This window comes from Platichthys flesus, chromosome 5, assembly GCF_949316205.1.
Source record: "Platichthys flesus chromosome 5, fPlaFle2.1, whole genome shotgun sequence".
Classification (NCBI taxonomy): Eukaryota; Metazoa; Chordata; class Actinopteri; order Pleuronectiformes; family Pleuronectidae; genus Platichthys; species Platichthys flesus.
The window spans coordinates 19,108,084-19,120,410 of NC_084949.1; the positions used below are offsets into that span (position 1 = coordinate 19,108,084).

Below are 12,327 nucleotides of genomic sequence, written 5' to 3' on the forward strand. Positions count from 1 at the left end.
CTGACAACCGTCAACTGCCAGAAACAAAGCAGCAGGAATAAGCAGATACATGTGTTCAAATGTTATGAGGCTTCCTGTTTGGTTTGTGCAGCACCCGAAACTGGAATATCAAGTCGTCTTTAAATGTCAGAGTTCATCGTTTGCAGAGAAAAAGTTCACCAGAGAAATCCGACGACATGAGGCAAAATCAAAACAGTAGCTTTAAACATTTTATTAGAGTTCAATTAGACAAAAATAAAACACAAATATTTGGAATTTGGTTGAACAATATTTTACATCTTTAACTTATCCAGCCTATTCTGTTATAAATATTATTTGACGTTATAATTAAACAAAAATAAAAAAAAACCTACATATACTAAAATTCTTTCTACATGGGAATGCAGTCATTGAAATGTACAATTAACATCATCATCCTCGGTTCAGCTTCACAGCAACAAGCAGATTGAAACAATCTGTCGTCCAGTTAAAGATAAATCACAACAGCAGAATGAATCTGAGCACGAAGAGGAGGCAACTGCTCAGTCGGTCTTTATTCACACAAGTGACTCTGGTATCTTGTGATTTTCATTGCTCTGGTTCTGCATTTACACTAAACTTTCTATTTATGTGCACTATATTACAGAATATACACTGCATGCTGACTCTACTAGCACAGGCTCTGTGCTATGTTTCAGAGAGGGACATCACTATAGTGATAAACCCAGAAAATGTCAAATAATGAAGAAATGAAAAGGAACCATTATTCAAAATGGTTGAACATTAAATCTTCCAAACACATAAGACTTGGTCTAATGTGAACTGATATGTTAAGCACCTGATGAGTGATTGATAAACTGGTGAAATCCCAAAGTGTCAGACTGTTAAGAATTTTAACATTGCGGCAGAAATATACAGTGAAATAAAAGTACAGATACTGGTTATTAATAAATAATTATTCAATAGTCTTCAACAGTAGAGTCCAGTAAAATATTAAACAAGTGGCCAAGACACGTTGGCCAAACATTTTGCATGTACACGGACCTCGTTACAGCATTAAAAAAACATGCTGCTGATCTGAACGTTTACACGAAGGCAAGACGTTTCATACAAAGGCTCAAGACCTGAGAACTGATAAAAGCAGAGAGAGGAACAGAGGAAAAAGACGACAGGGAGAGGTGGGAAAGAAGTAAGAGTCGATAAAATCGTGGGGAACGGAGATTCAGACAGAGGGAGGAACAACAGCGCAGGGAGAAGTGAGATCCCACCAAAAATGCAGACTTTGTGTTGTTCTGGTGTCACCTGCACGACACTTCACTCTCCTGTCAGATGAACTGCTGGGGTTTCTGTGGGGTCGCAGCCGCAGCTGAGGCCAGGTTCTTGGCTGCTTCTTTGGCCTTTCCCGATGCATCCTTCATGGTGTCCCTGAGCAGCCGCGGGTGTGCCTCTCCTGTGAGAGTGGCCAGAGAGAGAGAGCGAAAATAAGAACTAGGATTGCAGTAGAGCACAAAACCCCACTGAGACAGTCCCCTTAAATTCAAACAAAATTCATGACAATGCTAAACACGGTGAACAAGGATCCATGCCTAAATCCAATGGGTTCTTTCTTAGACAATGTCCCATTCTTCCTCGGAGTTTCGTGGATATCCGTTCAGTAGTTTTTGTGTAAACAAACAAACAACCAAACGGACCGGGGCGGAGATAACAATCTGGTTTTCCTGAGTCCTGTTCTGACAAGGAAACGTAACATCGAGCCTGTGCTGGTGGGATGAACTCGGCCCCTGGCACGTGAGAGAAAGTGTTACCCTGCAGCAGTGAGTTCAAAATGTGTTGAACAGATTGTATTTTCCATAGGAGGTGATGCTTGGATGAGAAATGCCCCACAGTGAGTTTCTTTGTGTGCATTTAACCTGGTTAATCTGTTAATCTGTACGTTAATCTGACAGCACTCAACTCAGACTGGCGTTAAGAAAGGTCTGAGCTCGCAAGATTGAAATTGTAAGTTGTATGTGAAAGAGACTTGGCCACAAAATATGCAACGGTGGCAAAATGTTGTGTTTTTGTTTTTCTGAAAGTCTTGAGGGGAGCCCACATTGGTTTGCTGATAAGAACGGCCTCCCATTGGCTGCAGAGTCTATTTGTGTCCGACCCCAGTGTGAACCCTCACACATGAAGCAGCTCACGTGAGAACAACCGGGCGGCAACACAACAGAGCAGCGGCCTGGCAGAGGGACAACCCTCTTCACACGTTCACAGGCTGATAATAACTGGAGGGAGTGCGTGTGGCCAAACAACATTTATCTGCTTGTGCAGTGAGACTTCTACGTCACATAAAGTTCTACTGAACCGAAACCTTTTAGTCATCGTGCACGTTTTGGTGAACAGTTTGAGCTCAGCACAAAACGGACTGAGAGACAAAGTACAATTATCACATTTTCACTTTCTTCTGTCAAACGAGCTTCAACACTTTCCCTCACAGGAGTTGAGCTGATTTCCTGTGTCTGTTTGTTTCACTGACCGTGTCACACACAGTCTGAGAGCAGCTGCTCCGCTAACACTCACTGACAGTTAAACAGTGACTAGTTGTGAAGTCACATTTTGCCCGTAAAGCCCCTAAAAGAATGTTTAATTCAACCTGCAGGTACTGGTACTGCTGGTGTTACCAACAACTGTCAGTGGTTTTAGTGGTGTTTTAGGCTTTTATTTTCCACTTTCAGAAATATAGCATCTTTTGCCGATATACACAGACTTGAAAACATTTGTTTTACAGAATAGAAAAATGCAGAGAAGACGTACATCTAGGTTTTATTATCTGATAAAAAAATGTATGTTTATCTTCTTAATTCAAGTTCTGTGCATGTGGTTGTATTTATTTGTTTTTTTATTTAAAGTTATGCACAGTGAGGTTTACAGTTAAACTGTAACATATCAAACCTCAAATAGTTTGTCTTCAATTCTTAGGAATTATGGCCAATAATATTGGGAACTGCTTCGGCCTCCAAAACTCGATTTTGATAGGGCTCTTATTTTGATATAAGTTACACCCATTGACTACAGTGTTTAAAGGTTCAGTGTGTAGAGGTTAGTGACATCTAGTGGCGAAGTTGCGTGATTGAGCTGAATACCCTTCACCCTCTTCTTCCAAACATGAAGGAGAACCTGAGGTAGCCTTCAGTTGTCATAAAAACTCAAATGGTTTAGTTTGTCCAGTTTGAGCTGAAAAAAAAACAGCGGCATCTGTACAGAGGACCCACTCCTGATGTTAATATAAATTATTTACATATAGACGTCCCAAAGAAAACAACAATTAGTACAATCTAGATGAAACACCCCAAAGAAACATCACTAGGTTTATTGTATTTTAAATTTCTGACAATAGATCTCTTTCACCTTAATCTTACACACCTGCCCTTTCAAAGCCCAATTAGCTAAACAGCATTGCAGTAAAATAAGCACTTCACCATGTTGATGCTCCAATAGAGAGTCAAATAATTAGATAACTGCTGACAATGCAATACAGTGAACATGGAGGAAGTGACACTGTTGTCAAGATCAACAATTTGTCCTTACTTTAAAACATACTGTTTGGTTAATGTAGAATGCAAAGTTAAAGAGTAGAAATACACAATGCAACTGTAAAATTACTGCATTTTGCATTCTGATACATGAGTTCTACAGTTTGAACTGGATTTCCAGAAGTATAAGTAAATTATTGTTGCATTATTGGTCAATGTTATATGAAATGGGAACCAGCTAGAGCAATGTTCTAATTTAATTCAGCCAGATTGTGGCTTAAAAGATTTCTAACAAAGGTCGACTAAACTATTCAGGATCTACTTTGATATCAACACTAGAGTCACTTTTCTCAGTTTTACTAATCACACATTCTGCTCTGACTTCATCAAGACAAATATGTGTTTATCTGCTGACAGACACAAGGGGAGACGGTCACTACCCGAGCTACACAAGCTACTGTTTGAGGGTCATGTATGACATCATGTGACAGTGCCTGGGACTGAGGCCTCTCGGCTAACACACTTACCACAACACTCTGATGCCAATCCCTGCAGTGCCATCAACAAAGGGGCAGTGGGACAGAATGCTGCATTAGCACAACACACAGCTTTCACATCACAAACCTCAGTGCTCTGGAGTCCAGGCCAAACAAGGCACGCCCTGAATAACACACCTCACTGTTTATTAACACTGACTTTTCAACGTTTGTCTATTTTCTCTCTTAGAAATAAAAAATGTTGATAATAAAAGGCTTTGTGAAGGACAAAGGATTGTGATCAGAGGTGAAACAATTAGTCAATCCACAAACACCACAATGTTCTCACTAATGGACAGAAAATTGGTGATTCAAATCTATAAAATGAGGTTGTTGCAGCCTTGGTTGTGATAGAGAGCAAACATTTACAGACGTAGTTATGCATCTATATAACATCCATACACCATACTGCAAATATATAAGTTTCTCTAATTAGATTTCATTGATTTAATCCTCTTTTAGTACGCAACACTGACATGGGAAAGTAAATTATTAGCTTTAAGAGTCCAGTAGGAGAAACTTAAGTTTTTTACTTTCTCTAAATCTAAAGCATGTGTTTGGGACAAATAAATGTATCTTAATCTTAATGTACAATAAGTCGCAGCGTTGTGCTTTAAAGGATGAAAGTGTAACTTCCTGAATAAGTTTTCTCCTTTCCCAAAATGGCAACAATTAAAAATAAACTTGTTTATTTTCCCTCTTCCCTTTTTCTGTGTCTGCTGGCGAATATACGCACCCTGTAAGTTGGACAGAGCGTATTCCAGTCCCTTCATGGCCTTCACTTGGTTGCTCTTGAAGCGAGCCAATCCAAACTCCTGGGAAAAGACAGAACAGGAAATGACTTTACATGGTGGAGATACCTGAAAAACAACAGTGAGCTACGGAGCTTCACTCGCTTTCTCTCTGGGGATTTACAAACAAGCCTGGAAACATGTACATCCAAAAAAATAACAATTTTGGGGGGCTGATTTTTGGAACATATTTCAATTTCCCCCAAATCTCCCACTTTTTCTCTTTGCCACCCAGGCTCCTATTAATGTCTATGCTATGACCTTTAAATCATAATAAAGCATTGGAGAATTTTTTTTTTTGCCTGTCTGAAATACATATACTTAAACTGAAGCCTATTATTACACATATATATTATGTGCAAGTAATTTGCCATGTAACTAAAACACAATTTCTTTCAGCATGAACGGATGGAATGTACCTGAATGGGTCTAGAGAAACCATAAATGCCGGAAGATATCCACGCTTCCCGTTTCAGCAGGGTGGTGGCTGGCTGCTCAGCGGAGTCTCGGAAAATGCAGCGCTCTTCAACTGACTAACGTGAGAGAGAGAGAGAGAGAGAGAGAGAAGAGTGACAGCAGGTCAAGGTCATGTTAATGTTTTAAATTTAGTGAGATTAGCCACATAACTCAAGAACAGAATTCGAAGAACTGAATAGAGGAATCTGTCAGTTTAATGCCGGGTTTGTTTCATACTGCAGCAGATTAAAAACATGAATAGGATCAATGGATCCCGAGTTAGCGTGCAGCATGAGGAGACACCTTAAAGCCGCATAATGTACAAGTCATGTCAAGGTCCTTCTTCCCTGAGATTATACTCTCTGAGCTGCGTTCAAACGCTCGCTTGCTTGCTTTGAAGATCCGGCAGCTGAATTAACATTTCCTCCTTACTGCTGGAGTTAGCAGCTACACCTGACCACACTGTGCAGTCATGGCGGAGTTCAGTCTATTCTGTCAGCCTATTGTAAACTACTAAATGAGGATAACTACCTCCATGTTTCCATTTCTATGGGTTTGTCAGCAAGATTATGCAAAAAGTACTGAATGGATTTGAATTGGACTAAATGGAAATAAAACACTTTCCAAATTGGTTGGACTAAAGGTTAATCACAATGTCATTGAAATTGAGAACCAAAGAGAATCCGGCTGCTCACCATGAGCGTTGTGTGGTTGAGGTTCCAGGTGTAGATGGTCAAGCTTCTGTTGACAGGGTCCACGATTGAGTCCTCGATGATGTACACGCAGCGAGACATGCCGCTGGGGAAGAACCGCTCTGCCCAGCGAGGCAGACGATTGGTCTTTGTCAGGAGGCGTCTGGAGAGGAGCTGCTGGTCTGCAGTCACCTCCCGGTACACAACGTCCTCAGTTAAAACATGGTTGCTTGTATATAGAGAAAAAGACAGAAACACACACAAAGCCACGTCAGCACGGTGGTTACCACTGATTTGAAGGTTTCATTACTGCTTATCATTCAATTCAGTTCTGTTAAATCAAACAATCAATTGAAAGACAACATGCGTTTGTGACACATTACAGAATAAAGATCTCTCAGGTTAAGTTATACAGAAATTTCAACAGGCCCACTAAGAATATACTCAAAGCCTTTGTTTTACTTCTCTGATGTGGTTTCTCACTTCTCTATATTAATCATGACCGAGGGGCTTTTTCTTGTTTCAAAATGGGAAGCAACATACATTCAATTTGTGTTAGCAGGATTTTGAATAACTCTAAACAAAAACAAGATTCCTGCAGGTTTGCTGATAATCCCATAACACTGCTTCATTCCAAAAATCCTCCATTGAGTTCAGATCTTGAAATTTAAAACCCATTCATTATGATGCAATTTGTCCCTTTGCCCTTATATAAACCTGAAAACACTTGAAGTCCTCCCATGTGAAACAATCACATCCACTGTTGTTTTTCAGAAAAGCAGGAATATCTTGAGGGGTTCACAGTGAACATCTATATCAAAATCCTACTGACTATGAAAATATCACAATACCTGTATGGGTTAGGGTACCTCTGCCAGAAAGCAGAGAAGACCTGGTCCCACTTGCTGCTGATGTCTGTGCTGTTACAAAAATACTTGACCATTCTTATCTTGCCCTGCAGGATGGCCTGAATCCCAAACCCCGAGGTCAAACTTGGATGCAGGCTCCATCCAACAAGTTGGAAACAACCCTGTTAAAGTAAAGAGAATAAGTTCATACAAAATGAATGTATATGTACTTAGAATATCTGTAGACTTAACTATTTGAACTCATCAACCTTCAGAGATCTTGACATTTAACAACAATCTATAAATTGCCATGCTGTGCATATTAGGCCACAGTGGGCAGAGTTGCATCGACAAGGACTATCTCAACCGCAAACTTCCCTTTTATTTTCTCAGAAGTTCTACAGTAAAATATTCTGAAACATGACGTACACTCAGCGGGGGTCACCGTGAACCAGAGTTCGGTGGAATAACTGCGTCACCGCTCCAATGTCCTGACCCCACAAATCGACGCGCGTCATTTTCGAATTGCCGCTGTCGTGACACAGGACCACATGACCTTAGAGCTGGAGCTGGGCTCTGATCTGCCGGCGGACGTTAGCCCCATTCACAGCTAACAGGCTAGCTCATAAGAACCGATACAGCAGTTTAATATCTTAATACTTTTTGCCTGAGTGCCAACCGGTTTACACACACGCGTAAATTGTTCCTTTCAAAGCTAATTCATGCCTGTGTCGATTCGTCAGCTAGCATAACAATACCATAACGTAGGTTGGTTCATTTTTCTTAGCCAGTATTAAGCTAAGTTTACAGAGTTGCTGTTGAATGTAAGGAGACAAGTGATAAGTCTTACCTGAAGTGAGTGCTGATAAAACACCAGACGGATAAATGTCCTGTCAGTCTGCGTAGCCGCTGGAGCCGATAAATGACCCCAAATCAGCTAATAACATCCACCATGCTACATGTGACGCACCGGACAGGAAACCGTGGCTTTAATCATACTTCTTCCGGTCTACATTTCAAAGTAAAAGCTTTATCCACAAAGGGATGTTTTTACTGTCTGTAAACATTGCCCATTTTTTTTTAAATAAAATAAATACATAAAAAGTAAAAATATATAATAATAATCGGTCTAGTTATGTAGGAAACTACAAACAAAGACTAATCTTAATTTTAACAAAATATTCTATAATATTTTTATATATTATTAGAATAATCACAAAACACAGACTGGTATTTTGTGTATTTTTGACGAGTGTCACATCATTTTTTACATTACTAATGCACTGAAACAGTTTAAATATGAAATAAATATCTGATTAATGCAGCAGAGTTTTACACCAGTCTTGTCATAATTTTAGAGCCACACATCTCAGCCAGGTTGTACTCAAAGAATGTATATAAAAGACTGAAGTAGAATGTTTATGTCTGCTATACTCTGTTGTAGTCATCATTGAGAAGAACATTTAATCTGATATCGCTATTGACATGATGATGGGTTATTTTCTCAGACTTCTCAAGAAATCTCCTCCAGAACCAGTGAAAGGATTTCACAGGTTGCTGAGTATTAGTCGAGACTCAAAGTGAACTGAGGTTGACATCTTACCTTCAAAAGGCCTGTTGCTCTTGTAAGTGTGCAACTTTCTTGTCACCCTTGTGGTTTTTCGCCATCTACTGGATAAAGAAGGACATAAACACAAATGGACCTTCAATAATAGTAAGTTTTATTGTAAATTGTCATGATGCTCTTTGAACTGGCACCCTGAACAATATTGTCGAGATTTACATTGTAAATCGATCCTTAATCCCTTTAATTATTTGTAGCTGGTCTTTATGCCCAATTTAGAAAAACAATATTATTGTAATTTGCCATAGCTTGCCACAGCTTTCTTATCTATTATATTCCTATCCTTGCATATTCTTTCAACCATTCAGCTCCGTTGTATATTTTGTGTTTATGGTCATTTGTAGAAGCTGTCCCAGATCCACTCAGTGGGATAATTAACATTATTGAGTTGATCCGTTAATCCTGATAAGGGTGGTAAAATATCAGGAATATCTCATAAACCAAAAACACGGAGCCTTGCATTAAACCCATGTGTGAAGCTTTCAATGTGTAAAAAAACCTGATTAACTTGCGGATACAGACACCTCACTGTTTGTTGCATGGTTGTACAGATGCTCCTGGTGCTATATTACAGTTTTTCTCCATTGCTTTGGCTCATTTCACGAAACAGAAATGACATTCTCAAAACAACACGTGCAAACCTCCAAACCACTGGGCACTTGTTCACAACAGATTGGAATATCTCATTCCTTTAATCAAATTGCAATTGTATTAGCACATCCTTGCAATAACAAGTACAATTTCCAACAGCTGAATGTAACCATTCAGTGACCATTCAAGGACTGAGCCAAGATTGAAATGTGCACATGAGGGATATTTCTATGGTTCACTGCCATACTGACAAAACAACTAAACATTTTGACCTGTAGTGTTTAAACAGTGCCAAAGGGACTTTTCATTTTGGGGGCACTGGCTATTTGTATGAGAAAGGGATTTAGATTTGACTGATGAGTTGTCTGTTTTGGGAGAGATATGACCTTTTGAAGGTGATCTATGTAGTTGTGCTGAACCATATGGGCTATTTTGCCAATTGCACTTAGAGCTCTGAGAATGTCATTTCTGTTTCGTGAAATGAGCCAAAGCAATGGAGAAAAACTGTCATTTTGTCTGTATAATACAATGGTTCATGTGCAATCCATTCACTGTACATATTCTCACACTGCAGTTATTTTTCCTGTTTTTACCCTGTACATGTTAATTTGAATTCCATTCATATTTTTCATATTTCCTTACATTAAGTATTATTATCCTAACACGTATTGCATCTTACTTATTACTTACTGATACCTATTTTGACTACTGCAAATGTCCCTATTGTGGGACTAATAAAGGATTAGTTTGTTTTATCTTGTCATTTCAAACCTTATATAAAGTCTATGTTTCAAACAGGGGAATAAATAAACACCATGTAGTTCAAACTCCTGCCCTGTTGGTGTCGCACTATAATCCGGCGAACTCTTCGATGAGGACCACATTTCCTCCTCTTCCGCTTCTTCTACGCTAGACTCTGAAGGGAAGTGTCCTCCATGGTGTCATTGTAGTTGTGTTGAGGTTGAACGTCCACAAAAAGAAGCCATGTCTGGGTACACGCCGGACGAGAAGCTCCGTGTGGAGCAGCTGGCGAAGCTCCGCAGACAGTGGCTGAAGGACCAGGAGCTCAGCCCCAGGGAACCCGTGGTTAAGGCCAAACCTTCCGGCGTCGTCGCCAAGTTCTGGGCTGGCTTCCTGGAGCCCAAGAGCCTGTGGAGGCTTTATGTGAGTCCGTGTAAACATCCGTACAACAACAAACATGCTCGTGTGATGACAGTTGATACGTGATGTATAAGTGAAGAAACGTTTTCACTGTAACTGCTGATTGGATCTTATTGAAGTAGCATTAGCAGATTGAGAGCTACGGTACAAACAGGTAAATGGGTTTAGTCGCCAACAGGGACTTTGTTTTCAACACCTGACCTTAAAATGTCTGCTGGGAAAAAGGCACAATATCACATCTAGTTATAGTTGATATTGATATTTAGAGTTACTATTAACATATTATACATATTGTTTAGATAAGGTGACTTCTTATTAGCTTTAGCGGTATGCCATGCTACAATTGCTGTGCATATTACACGTTAATAATACCATTTGGAAAGACTCGACCGTACTATGTTAAGTACCTTAAGATAATGTGTGATTTGGCGCTATACAAGTAAAAAAGATTATATTCAATTGATTGGGGAAATATAAGTGCTGAGCTGTGACATTGTTTTTTCCATAGAGAGAGTTTGCAGCACTAAGGGTTTTTGTACAGGCAAACTGTATGGTGACCTTTCATCAGTGGAACAGATGCCGGGTAGATGTTATACAAAATTAAAAATTTGATGCAAAGATCTTCCTAAATTTATCTCACGTTTATCCTCCAGAATTCACATGATTTTAGTTAAGATTTAGAGAATTCTGTGTTAAGCCTTTTGAAAATGAGTTAGAATTGTTTCGTCAAAGTGATTTTGATTCTGATTTTGTTGAATTTTGGTTTATATAGACTGTTAAATAGACTACACCCAACATTAGTGTTATTACACACAAATTGCAGGTTCTTTTTCAATTCAAAATTTAATTTACATATTGTCATTTGTTCCCCTAACTGTACCAGCCCTACTTTATCTTACTTGATAGCACTTTTGACAATTCTCTGTATTTCTTACAGCAGCTCAGGCCCAACACTTAATATACAGCTAAATATTTTACATGCATATATGAATTACTTAGTGTGAGAGCACAAGCACCTGTTTAAACTATAATCTATGGGGAGCAGTGAAGATTCAAAAACATGATTAATTGTGTAATTCCCTTTCTCTCTATTTTTTTTTTTTAATCTCCTTACAGACCTACAAAGCATATACAGGAGGAGTTTTCACGTTAACCCGGCTGTTGATACCTGCTTGGCTTGTTCACTACTACGTCAAATACCATGTTGCTGTAAGTTAAAAGAAATGTTTGACATTGTTTGTCATGTTAAATTGCACAACAAAAATATCATGGTGGTAAACTTCCTTATTTTCGAGGGGGTTGACTGTGTTTTGTTCTATATGTCCAGTTAACCACTGCTCCATTGTGTTCCCATTTGATAGTAGCTTTACCTAAGATTTAAACTCTAGGCTCTAAATAACAGTATTATTGTCCTCCACAGCCCAAGCCATATGGTATTGTGGAACTGAAACCCAGGCTGTTCCCAGTAAGTTCAATCTATTGATTCTAACATTATGCCTCTATTTATGCTATAATCACACAATTTTGGTTTCTCGTATGTACAACTCTTTATGAGCTTGCATTACCTGGATAGCTGGATATCTTGAACGAGAAATAAAAATGTTTTATTTAACTCTGTTTTTGAATTTGTGTTTAGGGTGACACCATTCTGGAGACAGGAGAAGTGGTTCCAGATCTCCCCGAGACCCACGGCCATCACTGAAGTTGAAATATTTCAATAATGTCCCTGAGTTTGTGTTGTAAAAACTGTGTATATGCCATTAAAATATTACATTGTAATATCATCTATCGCCATGACTCTGATTTCACAACTGGATGTAAACAGTGAGTTGTTTTAGAATCAGTATTTTTAAGTTTTTACACATGTTACCCAGCCTTAGCAGAGCAGAAGTTAGATTCAAACAACCTGCAATCAAAAACTGGTAACACATTACTCTGCTTGTTTGATGCATCTCATTTTGAAGTAGGAGTATTGGGGTTGATAAGAAAACAGTCAAATGCTACCAGCGAAGATGTTCGTTGAAAGAAGGAAATGAATTAGCAATATTTTTTATAATATTAATACATGTATTGTTGAAGGACATACTAGTTGCAGTGCCCAAATGTATAGTCTGTGATAAAAGCCCGGGGGGGG

General features: G+C 39.0%; 2 protein-coding genes across 3 annotated transcripts; one reads left to right on the forward strand and one right to left on the reverse strand.

The window, feature by feature from the left end:
- Positions 1–196: 196 nt before the first annotated feature.
- prelid1b (PRELI domain containing 1b) lies at positions 197–7,819 on the reverse strand. Of its 2 annotated transcripts, XM_062387904.1 has the most exons (7): positions 7,668–7,819; positions 6,821–6,999; positions 5,973–6,198; positions 5,241–5,354; positions 4,767–4,845; positions 4,022–4,043; positions 197–1,429 (listed from the first exon to the last, which is right to left on the reverse strand). In XM_062387904.1, exons 2-7 carry the CDS (start codon positions 6,910–6,912, stop codon positions 1,294–1,296), a joined length of 669 nt encoding a protein of 222 aa, XP_062243888.1. In that variant the 5' UTR covers positions 6,913–6,999; positions 7,668–7,819; the 3' UTR covers positions 197–1,293. The 2 variants fall into 2 exon arrangements, with proteins under 2 accessions (XP_062243888.1, XP_062243889.1); XM_062387905.1 differs by lacking the exon at positions 4,022–4,043.
- A 2,103-nt stretch (positions 7,820–9,922) lies between these two features.
- ndufb6 (NADH:ubiquinone oxidoreductase subunit B) lies at positions 9,923–11,977 on the forward strand. The gene is made up of 4 exons (XM_062387906.1): positions 9,923–10,196; positions 11,310–11,402; positions 11,614–11,658; positions 11,830–11,977. Exons 1-4 carry the CDS (start codon positions 10,017–10,019, stop codon positions 11,893–11,895), a joined length of 384 nt encoding a protein of 127 aa, XP_062243890.1. The 5' UTR covers positions 9,923–10,016; the 3' UTR covers positions 11,896–11,977.
- Positions 11,978–12,327: the final 350 nt, after the last annotated feature.

Bases quoted from the DNA above. Each gene is read 5' to 3' on its own strand.
- prelid1b (XM_062387904.1), bottom strand. From the start codon at position 6,912: ATGGTCAAGTATTTTTGTAACAGCACAGACATCAGCAGCAAGTGGGAC. The intron at 6,199-6,820 runs GTATTGTGATAT...TCTATATACAAG, and splicing joins AGGTACCCTAACCCATACAG to CAACCATGTTTTAACTGAGG. The intron at 4,044-4,766 runs GTGCGTATATTC...ATGGCACTGCAG, and splicing joins CGCTCTGTCCAACTTACAGG to GGATTGGCATCAGAGTGTTG.
- ndufb6 (XM_062387906.1), top strand. From the start codon at position 10,017: ATGTCTGGGTACACGCCGGACGAGAAGCTCCGTGTGGAGCAGCTGGCG. The intron at 10,197-11,309 runs GTGAGTCCGTGT...ATCTCCTTACAG, and splicing joins AGAGCCTGTGGAGGCTTTAT to ACCTACAAAGCATATACAGG. The intron at 11,403-11,613 runs GTAAGTTAAAAG...TGTCCTCCACAG, and splicing joins ACGTCAAATACCATGTTGCT to CCCAAGCCATATGGTATTGT.